The sequence below is a fragment of the Cornus florida genome, unplaced genomic scaffold, assembly GCF_030987335.1.
Source record: "Cornus florida cultivar Cherokee Brave unplaced genomic scaffold, ASM3098733v1 CherokeeBrave_3.0.0_Hap2_Chr01, whole genome shotgun sequence".
Lineage (NCBI taxonomy): Eukaryota > Viridiplantae > Streptophyta > Magnoliopsida > Cornales > Cornaceae > Cornus > Cornus florida.
In genome coordinates this window covers 66,664,603-66,687,379 of record NW_026775571.1, presented here as the reverse complement: position 1 = coordinate 66,687,379, position 22,777 = coordinate 66,664,603, and the positions used below count along the sequence as shown (strand labels likewise).

Below are 22,777 nucleotides of genomic sequence, written 5' to 3'. Positions count from 1 at the left end.
TAATAGACTAAAGTTAAAAGTAGTTGGTATAAAGATTATGGCTTTAAGATCGAACTAAGGTAGTGAGTTTTAATGGGAGAATGGAAGGAGGGTGTAAATCGTAGTACTTTCAGTACATACTTAAAGAGCAGTGCATTGTGCCACAGTACACCACTCCTAGTTTTCCTGAACAGAATAAAGTTACAGAAAATAGAAAGTGTAGGGATGTCTTATAGAGACAGAGTTATATAATGCAGATATCAAGGAGCTTGTTACTCACACTATCAATGATTATTTTATTGGACATCCTGAATGATTAAATGCTCGAAGATTTTTACTATCCAGTATACCTATGGAGATTATTGATATATATCATACAAATTTGATAAGAGTGGCGAATCCAGTGGGAGTTTAGAATATTGTAGTTTCTTTTTGCAGATAAGCAACTTTCAATATTTATTCCATTTATTTCAGACTTCTTTCCACTTTCTTTAGTGGTTTTATTTATATTTCATATTTTCACTCTTTCAACTATTCCCACTTATTTAGTTATTTCTCATTTGCAGTCTCTTCTTTCTGTTTCCAATTTAGTTCCTAAGCCTATTTAGCTTAGGAGATCTTCTAGAGCTTGGAAGTATGTTGTAGTTGGTGATTTTGAGGTGTCTGATGGATGTAAGACAAAATTGATGCTAAAGTGCTTAAGTAAAAGTTAAGTGTTGATTTCTTTGAGATTTTTCTCCAGTTTCATTAAGAGACTCTTTAAGAGTCATTATTTTATTATCACTCTTTATAGCTTCAGCAAGTTTTACAGCAGTGGTATCCAAATTTTGATACAGTGGTTACTAATTGTAGGTTCAAAGAGAATGCGATGGATAAATACATATACCTCAAGTGCAGTGGGAGTCATTTTGTTTTCCTTGTCCTATATGTTGATGATATTTTGTAAGGTAGCAATGACATTCATGTGATACATGATATTAAGAATTTTATGTAAAGTTTTTGACATGAAGGACGTGGGTATGCAAAGTATGTCCTTGGCATTAGGATCCATAGAGATCACGCTACTGGAATACTTGGACTTTCTCTAAAGGCTTATATTAATTAAGTATATAGAAACAATTTAAGGGTGACCAAGCGTAGTAAGCCCATTGACATAAAGTAAATTTTCAAGCACAAGAAAGTTAAGGCTTAGGTGCTATTAAGATTTCCCTATAGGGTTACAGAGAGATTGTTGCAAATCCTCTTACTAAAGTCTTTAGCCAAAGATAATAAAGTATTTAAAGAGCACGTGATTTGGATAGGTGTTCGAGAGTCATTATGTTATGATGTCTAGTATTTCTTTTGCATGTGCTACATTACAGTTTGTTTCTTTATGCCTTATGGTAACAATTATTTTTCCTCCAGTTTACACCTTATGGTGACAGTTCTTTGGATTCAAAATAAAGTTATGATGCATTATTATCTTGATATATATGGTTTATGTACGTACTATTATATTTTCCTGGGAGTGGTATTTCACTCATGAGGTTATTTGGGTTAGATGTGAGATTGGCACCACATCGGTAAATCCAAAATAATTATTAAAGATTTATCTGGGAGTAGTATTTCACTCATGAGGTTGTTTGGACTAGATGTGAGATTGACACCACATTGGTAAATCCAAACATAAATATTAAAGTTTGCCTATGGGAGTATTTTATACTCCAAGAGGATAACTCAGGCTAGATATGAGATTGGCTCCATATCGGTAAACCCTCATACTGAACAGAAGGTTGGCGATTTACTGTAATATGTTCAAGTAACATACTGTGATAGTATGAAGCAGGATGGATAGTGAGGTGTGCGTTTAGACCACATGCAATTTGAACATCTCAAGAAATACAGTAAAAACCACTAGTTGCTTAAATCCTTGTTGGAATCGGTTTTGATTATGGAACTGTTTAGACTAATATATTACTTGTCTACGCATTCATGATCCACTATTGAGGAAGTCTATAGAGGAAAGTGTTCTAAAGTATCAATCTATCAATTTCAATAATTGTATTTTTATAAAACAAATTGAGTGGCCACTCGTCTTTTCTAAAGTTTGTTGTAATCCATATTGTCATTTTTTTTATAAAACCTGGAGTGCATGGACCAAGTGAGAGATTGTTGGAAATTTTTATATATATAAATAATAAAAATTATTCATGGTCCTATGCATTACGTTTTTTAAAATAGGATTGCAATGTAATTATTAATACTTGATGGATTGGGTTGTACTTTCCAATTTGGTGGTCTAATTGGGAGTTTGGTTTTATACAGTTGGATTGTGGTTTTTTAACTTATTTTGTATGATTTAATTCTAACCATTTATATCTAAGTTTCCATGATTGAAAGGGAGACGTAGGTATATTTATTTGTAGAGAAGTCGTCCCCCCATGTTGTTGTTATATATAAGGGTTTTAAACCCTTATTCAGCCCTATCGACGAACAACTCTCAGAAGGGGGTAAATCACTCTAATGTTTTGCAGGATCACAAAGAATTATAAGGCTATTCTCCAAAAATCTAAGGTATATGTGATTTAATCATCAATCAAGTACGAGACTAAATTTTCTATTTAATTAATTGTAGTATTCTTGATTTCTATATGTGGATTATTTAATTAAAACCTAACATGCTCCCTATCAAGTACCTTGGTCTCCTTTTCACTCCTTCAATAATATTGCCAACGATTGCAGATTTCTTATGAAAAAGAACACCTCTAGCCAGATGGGTCCTCTGTCGGATCAAATTAAAGTCATCCAAGAACAAAATAACAACCAATCGAGGGAACACTCTACAAAGATGCTGACTGAATTTTAAGTCCTCAAATTAACATGAAGAGCTATAACCAGGATATATCTATCTCAACATGAATTAAATTTTTTACTCTTTCATGTTAGGTTCAAATTCATGCATTAATGTTGTAGCCCAGACTTTCTCAATTTGTCTCTTACTATTCTCTTTGAAATATTGGTACAGATATGCCTTTTCCATGCAGAACCTAGGATCCACCAGCATTCTGCATTCACAACAAGTCCTCCGATGTTGGAGCAACCCTTAGTAATGTGAAATGATGATGACATTAATGAATTAATTTGAAAACTTTAACTCTGTGTCATATAGTTTAAAATAAACACAACACGTTGAAACTATACCTTTTGCTTGTCAAAATCGAATGTTCGACCATTCTGGTTGGCTATGCGAAGCAATTAAACAACCAAGGACAGAAGCTCTTAGTGTCACCTTTCCCAACCTATCCAACATAGGGTCTTTTTTACTTATGTATTAATGCTCACCAACTTTAATATACTCTATTATGTATGTAAGCCATGCAAAAATAAATAAAATGACGAATGACAATTAATTTAGAGTTAGATGATTAAATTATATGATATACACCTATTTCACCAAAATTTACAAATCCACCAAAACCATCGGTCTCAAAGTTAAATAGTGCGATTAACCATGACTAATATACTCTATTATGGATGTGTTTTTTTGAGCTGTGTTTGAGGTATTGTGCGAGTATTTTTTAAAAAGGGCTTATGTTTGATTTGTTTAACTCAACACCACATGACCATTCTTCATCTAAACTAAAGTCAAGTAACACTCAAGCTCAAAGGTTAGCATGACCGTGAGAGTCATCAAATCATTCAAGAACTCATAAGTCCACAACCTTGACATCTCTTAACCCTAATTTAACCTAATATGTCATTACGAGTTACATATACTCAAACAATTCTCTTACAGGCTTGTAGGCTAACTGTTTAGCTCTTTTTTTTAAGGGCATACCAGAGTCTTTCGACCCAAGGGGTTGGATAGCCAAACTATCCTTGGTGCTGACCGAATATAAAATCGGCCCTTAGTGAATCAGGCGATTGTTGGAAGGCAAGGATGACCCCTTCCTTTAGGTTCTTCAACGCCTCAATAAAGAGGACTTTCAGTACTATAAGTAGAATGGATTAAGGGAGTAAAACAAATTACACAAGCATTCATCTATTCTAGAGACTTAGAAAATAAAAGTAGAGAGGACTGATGCCGAGCGTCAACTTTTATTTCATAAGTAAAATTCTTATACAAAGTACAAGAAGTGGAATTCTAAGACTAGAGGCTACTTTTATGAACATAAGTAAAATACAATTTAAAGGCTGAATCAAATTGTAGAAAAGTAAAAACTGAAGTTGTTGAATGATCGTGAGATGTCTTCACAAGGCCTCCTTCTTCTTCTATTTATAGAGAAACGTAGCAGCAGTTTCTTTTCAAAATTCAAACATCATTTGAATAAAAACTAACTTTGTCTTAACCTTATCTATCTTGTCCTTATCCAAACTTTGTTTTAAAACAAGCTCACGTGACTTTAGACTTTATTTTATAAAAAATAAGATACCTATTTTAATAATATGGTATAAATCTTCTCTTCCAATCAAACAACACCATGTATCCTAAAAGATTTATATGGTGCAAACAATGCCCCCCTTTTAAATACTTTTTCGGTCTTTATTCAATCCGAAATAGTATTTAAAATCATTTGAGCTACCTTAAAAAGACTGAATATCTATTTGTTGGAATTTTAGTTGAAATAAGTGTTGAACAACCCTAATATACAACTGTCGGCCCAAATGTTTCAACACCTTCTCTAAAGGAAACAACTTCTGAAAAGACTTTCAGTCATAATTTCCTACAATCCTCAGCACCTTAAGGATATATTCACAGACACTTGAAGAAGCTATTAACGTTTGTAGCCTATTAGCCCCTAGAATGAACAACTGAGTTCTTATAATGCTAATTGGCTAATCTCAAGATCAACTAATCCCTACTTATTCTAGTCCCTTTGGGAACATTATGGACTTGATGTCTTCTTTGGTAGACTTCAGACATTGAAAGATGATGCTTCTTCAAATACCGTCCATTAATGGGGTTAGAACATATATCACTGAACCTATCTTTAAGTCTGTAAACTCCACTAACTTGAACTTGATCAACTAAAAATGGTCCTTCCCATGTAGGTGACCATTTTCCAAGCTCTTTATCTTTATAACCTAAGGGTAAAACTATTTTCCAAACGAGATCCCCTTCGGAAAATGTTTTGTGTTTAACCCTTTTATTATAAACTTCAACAACTTTCTTCTTTTATGCCTGGAGATGGTCTAAAGCATCCAACCTTACTTCTTCTAACCTCTCCAACTCCATGCACATGGCTTGATTATACTCTTCTGGTAGCAATTCATTTTGAAGTGCTACTCTTATGGACTTAGCAGTCATTTCCATTGGTAAAATGGCATCATGCCCATACACTAAGGTAAATGGAGTCATCCCAGTGCCTGATTTTTGTGAGTTCCTTAGCGCCCAAAGTGCTTGAGATAACAACAAATGCCATTCTCTTAGATTTTTATCAATCATCTTTTCAATAACAGCCTTAATAGACTTATTTGATGATTCAGCTTGGCCATTGCCTTGGGCATAATAAGGCGTTGAATTCGATATTTGAAATTGATATTGTTCAGCCATCACTTGAACTTCATAACATATAAAGACAAATCCCTATCAGCCGTTATTGATTCAGGAATACCAAATATATGGATAATATTTTGTTCAAGAAGTTCAACTATACTATTCCCAGTGACCGAATTTGTAGGGATAGCTTCAACCCATTTTGTAAAATAATCGGTCGCTACAATTATGTAAGAATGTTATTTAGATGAGGTAGGATTAATTTTTCCAATCAAGTCCATCGCCCAACCTTAAATGGCCATGGTCTAATGATGGAATGAAGTTCTTCAGCAGGAACTCTTTGAATTGGCCCATACTTTTGACATGTTTGACAACCCTTTGAGTAGTCCATGCAATCCTTCCACATTTTAGGCCAGTAATAACCATACCTTCGTATCAACCACTTCATTTTTTGTCCTGCGTGATGTGCACCACACAACCCTTCATGAACCTCTATCATAACTTTCAATGCCTTCAATTCTCCAAGGCATTTCAATAAAGGTTCTTCCATAGTGGCACTTTTTCAAAATAAGACATCACTCAGCAAGACATAATTCAACACCTATTGTTTTATTTTTTGATCAGTCTCAGGCATTGGATCTTTGAGGTATTTGATAATAGGCCACCTCCAATCATTCTCGTCTATTTGTTGATTATTTTCTTTAGCCTCTATTGGGTAAACTTCAAAAGAAGTTTCTTCTCTATCTTGAATTGATGGTAACGGTCTCTTCTGAATTTTTATCAACCGTTCAACCCATCCTTCTGGCACTTTAAGGCCAGATGCAATTTGTGCTAAATCATTAGCCTCTTTATTATAAGCCCTCAGCTGAATTGTTACATCATCAAATTGACCCAATAGTTGTGTAGCAACTGAATACAGGGGTCAAAGGTTCCAATTAAGGCACTGAAAATCATTAGAGATTTGTTTAAGTACAAGTTCAGAATCTCTAATGATCTTAATGGTTGAAACTCCCATTTTTTATAAAATTTCAAGACCAATAATTAAGGCTTCATATTCAGCCTGATTACTAGTACACTTGAAATCTAAAAAGAATGAGAATATTGTCTTTTCTCCCTTAGGAGAAATAATCACAACCCCTGCTCCAACACATTCTCTAGTGCTTGAGCCATCGAATATCAAAGTCCAAGGTGTTAGACTGATTACACAAGTCTCACCAAATTCTGAAATTTCCTGACTTATTTTAACACATGGGTGATTTGCAAGAAAATCAGCCAAAGCTCTTCCTTTTACTGATTTTTTAGGAAGATATTGGAAAGAAAATTCCATAAGAGCTAATGACCATTTTCCTATTCGACTGCTTATGATCGGCCTTGATAACATGTACTTAATTAAATCAGTTTGACACATAATATAAACAAGCATAGGTTTTATATATGTTCTTAGCTTAAGGGCTGAAAAATACAAAGTCAAACATAATTTCTCGATCGGCGTATACTTTTGCTCGATCGGTGTTAGTACACGACTTAAATAATAAATAGCTTGTTTAACACCCCATTCATTATCTTAGGTTAACAAGCTTCCAATTGACTCTTCTGCTACTGAAATATACAACTTCAGGGGTCGATCTTTCCTCGGTGGCATTAACACAAGCGGTCGAGAAAGATAGGATTTAATAGCTTCAAAAGCTTCTTGGTGCTAATCTTTCCAAACAAACTCTTCTTCCTCTTTGAGTTTCAACAATGGAGAAAAGTACAAACTTTTCCAGCACAATTGGAAATAAAGTGTCGAAGGAAATTTATTTGCCCAAGTAGCCGCTGAAGTTCCTTTTTATTCTTTGGTGGTTGAGCTTCTATAATTGCTCTAGCCCTATTTCTGTCAATTTCAACCCCTCTCTGATGTACCAAGAATCCCAATAAATTTTCAGTAGTAACACCAAAAGCACATTTCAAAGGATTCATCTTCAACCCATGTGCTCTCATTATGTTGAATGCTTTTCTGAGTTCGGTCAAGTGCTGAGACTTAGAAGGAGACTTAATTACAATGTCATCAATATACACCTCTAAGAAATGACCAATCATATCATGAAAAATAGCATTCATGGCCCTCTGATAAGTAGCACCTGCATTTTTCAACCCAAACGGCATTACCACCCATTCAAAGGTGCCGATTGAACCAGGACATTTAAAAGCAGTTTTAGCCACATCTTCTTCAGAAATATAAATCTGATTGTACCCTGAATGACCATCCATGAAAGATAAAATTTCATGTTTGGCTGCCACATCTATTAACTGATCAGCAACAGGCATTGGATATTCATCTTTTGGTGTGGTTGTATTTAAATTGTGAAAGTCAATACATACTCACAACTTACCATTCTTTTTCAGCACTGGCACAATATTAGAGAGCCATTCACAATATCTAGCCATTCTGATAAATCCAGCATTAAGCAACCATTCAACCTCATCTTTAACTTTCAAGATGACTTCTGGCGCCAATTTTCTTGGCGGCAGCTTGAACGATCGAAAACCTTCTTTAATTGGTAGCTTATGTTCCACAAGCTTCTGAGATAAACCTGGCATTTCACTATAATCCCATGCAAAATAGTCCTTATACTCTTTCAACAAAGCAATTAAAGTTATTTGTATACCAGGCTCCAATAAGGTGCTGATGTATGTCGGCTGAATCTCTTCTTTGGCCCCTAAATTTATTTTAATTAAAGTGTCCTGCACATCGGCCTTCAAGTCTTCAAGTTTTAAAGGAGCAGCCTTCAAATCCTTTAATTGGATCGTATTTTCGGTCCCTATAATATTAGCCTCTTGCTAGTCAGCATCTATGTTAATTGAACCAATTAACTCTTCTCCTAGTAATATAATTCGTTTTTCAGCCAAATAAGACCGAAGTCTAGCTATACTTATCCATAGGGCCCACTCCTTTTCAAGTTGTTTGTTAGGTCGATCACTCATCATCAACCCCTTTAACAGCAGCAGTAGCATCCGACCTTTGAACAAACACAGCAGTCGGTCGCTCGAACTCTTTGCAAAGTTCTTCAATGTCTCTAAGGGTAACTTCTTTCAACCAAGTTGCCCCCTAGGCCTTTCATCCACATTTCCTGTAATCAGCCTTATGGGGCCGACGTCATCTTCATAGAGTTGAGCTTCAGTGACGTTTACTGTTGCAACAAACGGCTGACTATCTGCCCAAACTATTTCGACCTCATTACCATTCCAAAAGATAAGGAATTGATGAAGGGATGATGGAATGCCAAAATTAGGATGTAACCAATCACGACCGAGTAAAGCATTGTATGTTGCATCGGTCTTAATCACAAAGAACACCACCATGGTTGTTTTATTTCCAACCGTTGTTTCAAGAGATAAGACTCCCTCAGCTTAGACTAATGCCCCTATAAAGCCGCTAACAGTAAGGTCTGTTGGCATGAATTCTTCTTCGGTCTTATTCAATTTCTTCAACATCTTCATTGAGATTACTTTGACCGTCGACCCATTGTCTACCAATAACCTAGAGACCGACACTCCTTCTAACCAAATCTTGATATATAACGGACTTAGGTGCTGGCACGTTATAACAGTTGGTTTTTCTAGTATTACCCTCATAGGACCTTCACCTCGAATACTTTTCTCCAATTGATACTGAACTTTATTTTTCACCATCACAACTCTTAACCCTTCTTCTGGAACCAAAGGTGTTGAATTATGGTTATAACCAAAAATTTCGGGCACATTCTCATTATCTGGTTCCTCAATATCTCTATTTAACATAGAGGGCTGATCAGGTTTTGCTTCAAATACCAAAGGCAAAGTAAAAGTCATATTGCAACTAACATTTGTTGGTATAGTACCGAACTGAATTTCTTGCATATCACTTGCTTGTTCTTCAAGCATATCATCAAGTAATGTATCATTCATGATATCATCATTTGATAAATCATTATACAAGAGATCATCGAATGTATCATCATCATCTTTAATGCCTGAATCATTTTCTTTATCAACATTAAGATTACAAGGCATTTCAACAGATGATGACATACCTAGGTCTGTGACTGATTTTTGTTCAGCATTTTCAGCCCCTTTTTCAGTCATTTCATAACCAACCCATGTATGTTCAAAATCCTTATGACTCCGTCGGTCCCATCTGACTCAAGTCTCTTCTGGTTGTGGGGCTGAATCCTTGAATTCTTCTTTCCGTTTCTGGGATCGAAATCTTTACATCCTCCGTTTTTGAGTTTTGGTCATAGGAGGCCGAATCCAATCTTCAATTGCTGAGAATTTTGGATTATAAGTAACATTCCATTCACGGTCATTTGTATTTCTTGGTCTAACCACTCTAGGCCTGTAGTTACGATCCATAGGACTTGATGTATATTTTCTTGGTCCTTCATAACCCATACGGTTAAAAGTCCTAATCAGCCCTCTAGGGCCGAAAGCAAACTCCTTCGGCTTCCTGAACTTTGAAGGTGCCGATATAGATGATATTGGACTTGCCTCCCTGGGTAAGGACAATCTTTCGGCCATAGGGCGCCGATAATGACTGTTGAACCATGCTTTAGGTGGTGAGGGAGTTTTAGAACCACAGATGCTTTTCAACTTAGAGGTTAATCTCTCACGCCCTTTATAATTACAATCATCCTTTGACTGTCCAACAATAGCAGTGCTCCAATCTCTCTTACAACTTAGACAACACCCTTGTTTGATCAAGTCAATCTACGCCTTTCTCAACCTCTCTTCCATCTCTTCAATGGCCCTTCTATGTTCAGCCACTGTAACAAGCTATTTTTTTTCTAATTTTTTGACCATTCTCTCACCAACTTTATCATCCTTAGTTGGTTGATTGAAGTTCTTAACTGAGATCATATTACTAGCCATTACTGTTGGAAATGGGTTATCATCAACACCCATTTTATCTTACTTCTTTTCAAGGAAACGAAGCAACTTCTTCTCGATCAAGTTCTGCAATTTAGAACAAAAAACAATGCAATTATTAGTTGAATGGCGATAAGAATTGTGCCATTTACAATAATCTCTTTTTTGTAATTCATCTTTCAAAGGGATTTTTTGTCCCTTTGAGAGGCCAATTATTTTATCAGCCAACATAAGGTCAAAAATCTCATCAGCCTTTGTAATGTCGAAAGCGTATTGTTTATCGGCCTCTGTTAAGGTTCTTTTAGCCGTTGAACTTGGTGGCTGAACACTACTAACAGTTTCGGCTGGTTTAGTCAATGTTGAACATGAATATGGTTTCTTTATATTAATTTCAGCAGCATCGATTTCAAGGCCAATTTCAGCCTCTGTCAAATGAATCTCGTAAGTAGGATCTTTGACATAATTATTTGACGCCTCTGTCATATGAATTTCATAATTTGGGTCCCTGTAATAGGTACCCCTAGAGGCATTCCTTCTATCTTGTTCTTCTTTTAGGACCTTTTCATACCTTGCGGCACTAGAGGCTAGTTGAAACAAGTCCTGAAATTGCATTCCCTCAAATTTCTTTCGTAATTCAAAGTCTAAACCATTCAATGCTAGACTCATATATTCAGTTTCTAGAAGGGATACTTGGCATTTATGTCTCACCCTTTTAAACTTACCAATAAAGTCTTCAGCCATCTTTCCAAGCATTTGGGACAACCTAGATAAGTCAGTCATCGACACATCTGGTTCAGTTTTATAAAATTGGGTATGAAACATTTCTTCCAATTGTTGCCAAGTATAAACCGAATTTGCTGGTAAACTTATATACCAAGAAAATGTGATCCCTGTAAGGGAATTAGCAAATAGCCTTAATTTTAAGAATTCATTTGCTCCAACCTCACCACATTGAATGGTAAACTGACCAATATGTTCTATGGTCGAAGTGGAGTCTTCTCCCGAAAAAGTAACGAAATTGGGAACTTTATAGCCTCTTGGAAACTCATATCGGTCTATATAGTCCGGATATGGTTTCCTATATGTAAGGCGACCAACTCTTCTTGGGGTTGGTCTATAAGTTTCTTGAATTAAATTAGCCAGTTGATCTCTATCAACCATAAGGGGTTGATGATTTGGTTGTTGTGGTTGAGACTGATGCATATAAGGTGCCTAAGGCTGATGCATATTTGGCACCTGAGACTGAGGCACATACGGCGCCTGAGGCTGAGGTGCAAGAAAATTAAAACCAGCATAAAAATTATCTTGCCCCTCTTGGGGCTAACATACCAACGGTTGGTGTTGATAAATTGGATTAAGTGGTCGCCAATTCACATTTTGATTGGCCCCTCCGATTGGTTGATATTCCGCTGGTATCTGATATTACGGCTGATTAGCCAGCGATTAATTGGCCTGCAGTTGATACTGTCCATGCAACGGCTGCAGAAGGGGTTGAAACCCTTGTCGCTGTTGTTGGTAGTAATTCTGTTGAACCCTAACAGGCGCTGGAACTTGTTGTTGTACATGTATCAAAGTATCTGTAGTATTTGACCGTGCCATAAGGTGTTGATTAAACCTTGTTGATAGGACGGTCAAAGAGTCATTCAAATTAGCCAATGTGTTATGGATTGGCTCTAGTGCTCTATGAAAGGTATGGCTGGAAATTTTCATCCGTTGCACTAAGTTGTTAACATTCTCAACCAATATCTGATTACTTGGCTACTGATTCACTTCCACTTCAGCCTCTTGTTCCTGATGTTGAGGCTATTGATTCACTTCGAATTCAGCCCCTTGTTCTTGATGTTGAGGCTGTCTCTCAGGCAAATTTTGCAACTGAGATTAAGTAAATGCCATAGATAAAAATTGAAGTTAAACACTCTTGGTGTCCCACCGGGCGTGCTAAATTGTTTGGCTCTTTTTTTTAGGGGGCGTGCCAGAGTCTTTCGACCCAAGAGGTTAAATAGCTAAACTATCCTTGGTGCTGACCAAATATAAAATCGACCCTTAGTGAATAAGGCAATTATTGGAAGGCAAGGATAACCCATTCTTTCAGGTTCTTCAATGCTTCAATAAAAAGGACTTTCAGTACTATAAGTAGAATGGATGAAGGGAGTAAAACAAATTACACAAGCATTCATCTATTCTAAGAGACTTAGAAAATAAAAGTAAAAGGGACTAATGCCAAGTGTCGACTTTTATTTCATAAGTAAAATTCTTATACAGAGTACAAGAAGTGGAATTCTAACACTAGAGGCTACTCCTATGAACATAAGTAAAATACAATTTAAAGGTTGAATGAAATTGTAGAGAAGTAAAAACTAAAGTTGTTAAATGATCGTGAGATGTCTCCACAAGGCTTCCTTCTTCTTCTATTTATAGAGAAACGTAGCAGCAATTTCTTTTCAAAATTCAAACATCATTTGAATAAAAACTAACTTTGTCTTAACCTTATCTATCTTGTCCTTATCCAAACTTTGTTTTGAAACAAGTTTACGTGACTTTAGACTTTATTTTATAAAAAATAAGAGTCCTATTTTAATAACATGGTATAAATCTTCTCTTCCAATCAAACAACACCATATGTCCTAAAAGATTTATATGGTGCAAACACTAACATAGTCCTTCTCCTGAGCTCTTAAGTTCTCTTTTCAAAAACACTTTTCAAGAGGCTCTTATGCTCAAAGTTACTCTTTTTAAACAAAACATATTTTTCAAAAAACATTCTCAACTCAAGAACTCTTATGTTCTTTCCTCGAAACAATTCCATGATACTTTGACTCTTATGTTTTCATTTTCAAGTTCATTTAGAACGAACTACGATTGACCTAATTCTTATCATGTTATTCACAATTGGGATATATAGGCAACCTAGAAAACTTTAAATTCGGTCATACCATTATTAAAACTCCAATTTTTGAGATCGACAAATTCAAACTACATTTGACCTGATTCTCATTACGTAAAAAAAAATTATAGGTTCGGTCATATCACTCTCAAAATTCCATCTATACATAAAATTATGAAGTTTGACTTAACTACGTTTGACCTTATTCTCACAACTATATTTGTATGTTGCGCTATGCAAAAGGGATGTGTAAGTTCGATTCAAAACAGCCTATAGGGGTCAATAGATGAAACTTGTTCCTCTATTTGATTTTTTATTATTTTAAAAATTAAAATTAAATCAAACACACATAGCAAGTAAATGAAGTAAAGGTTGAAAGTGACACCAGAATTTTAGAGTCGAAACTTTTTTAAGAATAAATCACGTAAAATTTAAAATAAACTAAAACTTGATTCAAAATTGATCGAATGATTGACCATTCTGGTTGGCCATGGGAAGCTATTCAAGTAACCAAGTACACGAGCTCTAAGGTTTCACCTTTCCCAACCTGTCCAACATATATAGGGTCTTTATAGGTGACATCTATTCAAGCCAATAATAGATCGACCATCATTCTAAGAGCATCTCCAATGCAATGCTATATGGGCTGCCATTTCTAAAATATAGCAAGTGGGCTTAAAAATGGGCTCTCCAATGCAATGCTATATGGGCTGTTAATTTTTAACTTTGCCAAAACTGATGCCAATTGTAGCACAAGAAATAGCTACTGCTATTTCAGAAAGAGAACAACAGAGGGGGAGGGGGAGGGGGGGTTCAGATATATATATTGTATGTATATATATATATATATATATTTAAAAAAGATCATAAAAAGTTTCACCAAATAGGATTTAGTTTACAAAACAAGAATTACATACCTTGATTAGTTGATTTAGAAAAAAAAAAAATTAAAACAAAACCCATACGTACAAGTTAGTAGTTGCAGAGATAGCGGGCGGGGGGGGGGGGGGGGGGGGGGGGGCAAGCTTGAGAGTTGAGAGACAGTGGCTGAAGCTTGCAAACGGCGAACCCGAATTGGAACAGCGGGCAATGGAAACTGAAAGATATAGGTTTTGACTTTTTGAACAATCTGAAATTATATTCCGATATGGGTTTGAACTTCTGATTCTTGTAGATTTTGTAGTTTGTAGTTGTAGAGAGAGAGAGAGAGAGAGAGAGAGGGCAAGTTCAAATATATATATACACACACTTTATATTGTTATTTAAAAAAGATCATAAAAAAATTGTAATTTAATGGAATTAAATTAATTGTCCTTCTAGCATTCTTATATTAATCTAATTTTTGGAATTTTTGTTTAGATTGTGTTATTATTATTAGTATTATTCTTAAAATAAAAAATAAAAAAATAAAAAATAAAAAAAAAAAGTAGGGATTTTTACTTTTGGATATTTTTAACAATCTCTATTGATAGACTCTGTTTTTCATTATATATAGACAGTATGTTGTTGCTTCACTTAGTTGAAATTCATGTGCTCCATATTAGAATTTTCTAGAATTCCTTTAATAGATTTTGGATTTTTTATCACATTAATTTTATTTTCTTTTATGTCATTTTGTTTTATCTCTCTTTTTTTTCTTTTGTTTTTTTTTTTTTTTTTTTTTTTGTCCTTTTTTGACCAGATATTTTAGATTTTTGCTTCTTTTTAATTTTAGTTTCCTTTTAATGTCTACAACTTGACTTAGAATGTGCCTAATATTAATATTACTGATGCAAATATGAATGGTGAGAATGATAGTTGAAAAAGAATGATGGTTGTGTCAAGAAATAGTATTTTGCATGAAATGCATCATTGGAGCAGAATTGCTAAAATATACCATTTTGACACTGTATCACCTGTCAAAATATAGATTTGGCATACAAAAATAATATTTTACATTGGAGATAGTCTAAGAAGCCATTTTTTTACACCTCAATAAAGGGACTACATTTCTAATGCTTACTGTTTATTTTCCAAATTGTTTTGTGCTGAGTATGGTCTCTTTTTATGTTCCTCTCAGTCTCATATCATTTGTTGTGTGTCAGCCAACAAATGTCCATCACACTTATGGGTGTTCACTTTTGAAACTAACACATTATAGCTCTGTTTGTTCACTTGTAAAATGTTTTCTATGTAACATTTTTCCATGTAAAATGTTTTCTTTATTTTTTATTTTTCTTTGTTTAGCAAAGATTTTAAAAATATTTTTCAGAAAATATTTTTAGTGTTCGGTTTCTAAAAGTATTTTTGAATTAAAATTAAAATTCTTATTTGAGTCATTGATTATTCAATTTTTTTCTTACTATCAATTGGTCCAATTATTTTTATACCAACAATAATAATTATTTGACAACAAATATAAAAAAATAATCAATTGAGTTTTGAAAAAATGATAAGGAAACCGAATCAAGTCTCTCTATCATCGAATGCAACAAGTGAGTTTTTTTTTTCCTCCACTTTACCTATCACTTTTTAAGGTTTTAGAAAGTAATACTAAATGTTAATCAGTAAACCAATATTAATGATGACAAAAAAATATAATAATAAAAACAAATTGAAAAAATGAAAAATAGGAAATTGTATAATTGTTTTTAAAGAAGAGATTGACCTTGTGCCTGTCGCCCCACAATAAGTATGAAGGTTATTGGCTCTTCTCTTAAAAGTTATTTTGTTTCTGATCACTATAAACATGTAAAAGGGCTCATCTCTCTCTCTCTAAAAACTCTTTTTTATTAAAGGGCTCATTTATTTCTCTCTCGACGCTCTTTTTCTCTCTCTAAACTCTCTTTCTAGACTTTTATTGGCCACTACATAATTCTTCCATGTACTTGATTGACGTTTTCGATGCCACATGCTTTTTTTGATGAGATCGAGAGTGAAATTGATAGGTTCGGAAAATGACTTTCTGAGGATTAATTAGCAAGTTGTTTTGGTTAAGTTTTGGGAAATTATTTTTCTCTGTAAAAGATTTTATTTGAATTTGGGATTACCAAATCCCGAAAAATACAAAAAAATATTTTTGTTTGAACGGGGCCTATAATTAAATAAACCCACCATATTTTTAGCTCTTACAAGTTAATTTATATATATATATATATATATATAGATATATCAACTTAATGCCACAACGCTCTGTATTAACAACACCAACACAAAAAGCCCACTCCATCAGTTTGAAGGCTGGGCCTAATTGGCTTTTCAATGAACTCTGGCTGAGCTAAGGTCATTGGTCCTAGAGTTTCAGGCCGAAATTGATTATTTAGGTGCTTCATACAAAAATTTTGCAGAATTTTTTCATTTTTTTTTTCTTCCGTTTTTCTTTTTAGTCTGAATTTTTAATTTTTTTTAAAAGTCTCAAAACTGACAGATTAATGTGATTCATCAATCATGAGTTGCATGATTGCATATTTGCATGTCTTTCTTGCTTGTAAAGATCACATGGCCCGAATGCAGAAGTCTAAACTTTTCATGAATACTGATTATATAACTTTTATTTTTGGAACACTAAGAATAATTTGATTTGAACCAACCAATAGGTAAACAATGAGTTTTGAGCTGTTGTAATTTTGAAAAGTAAAAAAATAAATTATTTAAATAGATGCGATATTAGAGAAAATTAAAGTTGATATAATGGTTCAACTGAGCGTCTTTTTTTCTGCAGTAAAAACTGATTTTTTGGGAGAGATTAAAAGGGAATATTTAAGATTTTCTGGATAAAAGTGCACCATTACATTACAGTAAATGGAAAAACCAAGTTACTAAAAATACTTAAAATAGTTTTTCCTTTTTTTTATTTTTTTATCTAGTGTTGTTTTTGAGTTTCTTTTACTTTACAACCAAGTTACCAATACGACAAGCAACAACAATAAGAGTAATCAATGCTAGCAAGCTATAAGCAATAGAGAATTAGAAGATGTAAAATAATTGAAACAATCCTCGGCAGAGCTTAGAACCCGAAAGTAACAATGTCCCATTTTGTTAGTAACAAACAGCTACACATAAGCAGTAGGACTTCAACCATGGTACGGTACGCCCACTTGTCCACTTGTAAGTAGCCCAAGAGGAATAAGGAATTATCGTGGAAATGAAGACAGAACAAGAAGCCCACCAAGCCCAATTATCTTCCATGTCCAACAAAACGAAGTATTCTGCAAAGCAAGGAAAGGAAAACTATTATGAAAATAACTTGTATAGCAAGAAACGAATCTTGAAGAGACTCAACTAGGGTTCATACTTTATAAATAAGGCGTAAAGACCCAATGAAAGATAATCAATTCTATATTAAATGGTCTCCTCTGATCTCTACAATTTTTTAGCGTTTCATTGTTGAGTGTTCATAGAGAAAAATTCTTGTTCGAGCGCAATCTAAGTTTGTCACTCCGTTTATTCTAACAATGCAGCACGCGCTCCGCCCAATATATTGCTCACAAGACCAAGACGGGTCAATGCATCAAAACCTTCCTGGCGACGATGAAAATCGTAACTAGGGAATACTACTAGACGGCCATGACTCCAGCCGGAACCCACCTACAGGTTTGTTCGGAGCCCACTTGTTCGATAATGCCTTAAACACTGGACTGAGGGCCGAGGTTCAGAAGGAGGTTGGGGAACAGATGAAGGACCTAAAGGTTGGGGAACATATTGTGGGTGAAAGGGACGGAGGCAGGATGGGGGGTAAGTGGGGGCAAAAATGAATTTTGTGTGGGCACTAGTGCATTTTTTTAGTAATTTTAGTGGGGGCAAATGTAATATTTCATGGGTATATTACTGAAAATGACTAAATTATAAGGGTAAAATACTATAAAATAAAATAAAAAAATTCAGTGGGGGCAACTTGAATGTGCTTCCGTTATACGGAATGGATGCAGAACTTTGACTTAAAAATAACCTAGAGGGGGTGAATAGGTTTTACTTTCTCCTTTATCCCGTTTTTACTTAACTTTGACTTAAAAATAACCTAGAGGGGGTGAATAGGTTTTACTTTCTCCTTTATCCCGTTTTTACTTATTCTAATTTTATCGAAATAAAACTAAAATCAAACCCACAAAGCAAAAATAAAGTGCAAATTAAGTAAATAAAGTTTAAGAGATGACACTAAGGAAACCTTGACAGGTGGAAATCAACCAATCGTTATGGAAAAAATCTCCTAGACTACGCCGCCCGGAGCAGAACAATCCACAAAGTTTGAAGCAAAGTACACTGAACTTTGAATCAAAAACCAATTGCTGACAATCCCTAACTTTGCGACTCCCCCATCCAATACCTCTCGACCTCAGGCTTACTCTTGATCTCTATAGAAGCGTTGCAAGTAGATCAAATAACACTCCACGAATGCTTTGACCCCTTCAAAGCAGTGTGATTGAATCGCCCCTTTTCTTCAATTCTGAATTTGATGAAGAATAATTAAAATCCTACTTCTCGGAACTTTGAATCTTCAATTATGCTCCAATTCTGATCAAATAATGAACACCGCTCCTAAATCACTCATATGTATACGTACATGCTCTAAAAAATAAAATAAGAAAAATCAGATTTGATATTCTAAACAAAAATATCTCTCAAAGGCTCTCTCGAAATTTCTGAATTTTAGTTCCAAAAATCCATAAAAACTTAAGTGAGAAAATATATTTTTATAGACTTTTGAAAACTAATTATACTTGAAAAATAAGTCAATTTGTGCATGATCATTATAGTATAAATTTATCAAAAATATAAATCCAAAACTTAATAGGAAACAAAGTTACCAAAAACATATGCAGAACTTGAACCGGTTCATGCCTTTAAACCAGTTCAAGTCGGCCAGTAGAGTTTTTAAGAAAATGATTTTGACCCTTGAACCGATTCAAAGGGACTTGAACCGTTTCAAGTTGACCAGACTTGAATAGTAAGGTTTATACTTAGAAAAGTTCGAGCAACACTCAATTTTAAAAAACATGCAAGTCTCCTTGCCTTCTAACTCACTTTCCTAAACTGTTGTTCTCACCATCTAAGAGTACATATCAAATTATAAATCACTAACAACCTTCAATACCGCTTCTGATCCCGATCTTGAAATTTGAACTGAAAAGTTTCAACTCGATCGGACTCATTTTGTTACCGAAATTAGACCTAAACACTAACCTAGCAGCCTAGATGACAACTCGAATGGTCCAAACCAGGTACGGAGCCAGGATTTAGTTTTAGGGGGGGCACAAGGTAGTAATTTACAAATTATATACCTATATGTGTGAAAAAAATTCATTTCCTAGAGTATTTATGAAAATAAATAAATTTTAGAGAGAGCACAAAGTAATATTTTATAAACATTATACCTATAGGCTTAAGTTTAAAAAACACCCCTATAATTTTAAAAATGTGCAAATAACACCCCTGGTATTCAAATGCCACCCTTGTAGTTTCAAAATAGTGCAAATAAGGACTTTTTGTCAGAGGGGTAGGTAAAAATATGAAAATACCCCCAATATTCTTTATTCAATAATAATAAAAAAATTTAAAAAGTTGAAATTACCTAAATAGACATTAACCAAAACTACATCGTTTTGGGTAATGAAACACAACGCAAACTACGTCGTTTTTGGCTAATGAACACTAAATAAGGTTAGGGTTATACAACCCAACACCACCATCAGTCATTCCATTATACCATCTCATTCTAACACGATCAGAGATTAGAGAGAACCATATTTCGAGACAGACTTGAATCGAATGTGGGATTTCGGTTGCAAAAGCAGAAGGATCTCCATCACCAGGTCATGGTTACTGTCGATGATTTCAGCAGTGGCGGAGGAGATTTGGGCCATTAATCAACTTCTTCTTCTTCTCTTTCTCTTCTCGCTCTCACTTTTGTTGAATCCGCTTCAGACTTGTTCCTTTCTTTGAATTGTTCTAATTAAACACTTATAAAACAATCGGATCAGAACACAAGGGAAACTGCGAGACAGATTGAAAGTCGTGGTCTTCGCTTAAGTCTGTGAAGACAAATTGACAATACGGAGAGAACGCCGGCGAAGCTGATCGGAATAGACAATACAGCCACCAGCAGATTTGACCAGAATAAACGAGCGCAGTGTAGGTGGTGATTGACAATTTGCTAAAGAAAACCCTAGGAATTGAGATTAGACGGAGATAAATCTGGGTTGATGAGAAAGAAACCATCTTTGTTACTTTCTCTCTATTCTCTGCTTCGGTTTCAAAATGCCAAAAAAAATAAATTTGGATTAATTCCAAAACTTATTTATTTACCTATTTTTTTTCCTATTTTCTAGAGAATCCAACTTTTTCCAACTTCTGTTACCTGTTTACCTGAAGTTTTCATTTCCTACAGACTTGTATGATCCGGGTTTTCTTTCGATCACATTTCATTTCAATAAAACTTGAGTTTTTAGAAGATCCTTGATTGAACTTTGACTATGAAACTTTCTTTTGGGGATACTCATAATAATTAGTAATTTCATTATATTATTCCAAATACTAGTATTAACATCTTCGTGTGATCTTTTTGGTTACTTAGATTACTTCAATAGAGCCTCTACTTTACTTGGATTAGTGTAAAATAACTCTCTCTCTCTCATCAATCGTCATCATTCGTGTCTGATTTCTGGGTTGGTGTATTGGTGTGTTTGTAATGGATTCTTACTCTGCAACCTTGAAATTGAATACCCATTTGGCAAAAGTAAACAAAGTTGGGTCCCAACAACATTTTGTGGCCAAATCAATTGACTAATAATAGTTTGAAATTTGAGAAAAGGGTGTGGAAGATCAAACCTTGGGTACTTGCTTCCTCTGTTATTATATCAAACAATGGTAGAGAGACCGTGATATGTTATTTTTCATTATCTAATCCATGTTATTGTTTGCCGATGATGAGAAGGTGGGGAAGTTTTTATCTATTTTGGAGTGGAGGACTCCGTAATCCTCCTCCATTACCAGTTTTTAGGGAACAAGAAATGTAAAAAAAATATGAGAAATATCACTTTTGAATATTTTGAATTATAATCCAAGTTAAGTTAATATTAATATTTGCTAGTTTTTCTTTCTGATTTTTTTGAACTTATTTTTTATTCCAAATGATTAGCAAAACAAATCACAAGTTTGATCCATGAACCACGGCATTGGCCTTTTTTTGTGAATCATGCAGTGTCACTGTGTGATCTGGTTGAAGCATTAGTATTTAAAATAATCACTTCTAATATATAATCAGTCAATGAAACAATAACTAATTTGGAATTTTTGTTTTAAATTATTTACTTTAGGGGAAAAAATTGGTAGTAATTTATAGAGGTGCACAAAAGACCTGTGGAACTGAACCGAACTAGAACCGATTTTTCGGTTCGGTTCGGTTCCGGTTCCTAAAATAAGGAACCGTTGATATCGGTTCCGATTCCGCTTCCTAACTCACGGTTCGGTTCTAGAACCGAACCGATATATATATATATATATATATATATATATATATATATATATATATATATATATATATACTTGATCAATGGGCTATTAGTACTGGGTTGTGCCGACATGCTGTTGTGGGCTGTGGAGTGTGGGTCGTTGTAAGACAGTAAGATACTAAGATTTGCTCAAATAATAATAAGATAATAAGATATCAAATAATCCAAATTTTGTTTTGCCTAAATTTACCTAAACGACTAAACAACCTAAACCTCTCAATTTCTCAAACTCACTCCACCGCTCCTCTCCTCTCCAGTCTCCTCTCCTCTCCTCTCCTTTCAGTCTCAGCCTCTCGGCCCTCTCACTATCTCAAGTCTCAGAACTCAGAAATCACTTCTCAGATCACACTCGCGACTCTCGCGGCGCTGACTCGCCTCTAATTCGGTGATTCGTGGATTCGTGGTCTCTGTCTTCTCAGATCTGACAGATTTTCGGCTTCTGGTCTCTGTTTGTAGGTAAGTATTTCAGATCTGACAGATTTTCTTCATATTTCCGGTCTTAGTTGTTTTATTTACCTTTTCCTTTCAATCTTAAGTTGTTTTGTTCCATAATAATTTATTTTTGTTTGTTAATTTAATTAATCACATCTTCTTTCAGTTCCTCAAATTTGGAACCCAATTATCTTTCTATATAATTCACTTTCTTGCCACCAGAGAGCTACCAAAAAGAATGATATATGAACAAGATAAAAGCTATACCTGACCGGCCATTCTTATTGAACTAGTTCTCTGTGTTTCAAATACATGTAATAAATGGGCTGCTTCCTACATTCTACCACATATATGAAATATAAAAAATAATTATACCAAAACCCTTCCAACCCCCTTCTAAGAGACTAATAGAAGCTAGGGCTGAAGTCAGCTCCACATTTGTTGTTTTCTTTACTTATTTTTTCTTTTCTTTTTGGGTAAATAATTTTCTTTAGTTTCTTGTTTATATATAGAAGAAAAATGAAATTGGCAGGCTACAATGGAGGAGTCATTGCTATTGCTGATGATGATGCTACAGCATAATGGACTATTTCAAATTCACCACTTTATGTAACTCTTGGATTGTTGAATGTTGAT

At 34.6% G+C, this 22,777-nt stretch overlaps 1 protein-coding gene across 1 annotated transcript; it reads right to left on the bottom strand.

Annotated features, from left to right (window-relative positions):
* Positions 1 to 10,381: 10,381 nt before the first annotated feature.
* On the bottom strand, positions 10,382 to 11,500 carry LOC132273822 (uncharacterized). Its single transcript, XM_059774899.1, has one exon. It carries the CDS (start codon positions 11,498 to 11,500, stop codon positions 10,382 to 10,384), a length of 1,119 nt encoding a protein of 372 aa, XP_059630882.1.
* Between the last annotated feature and the right edge of the window lie 11,277 nt (positions 11,501 to 22,777).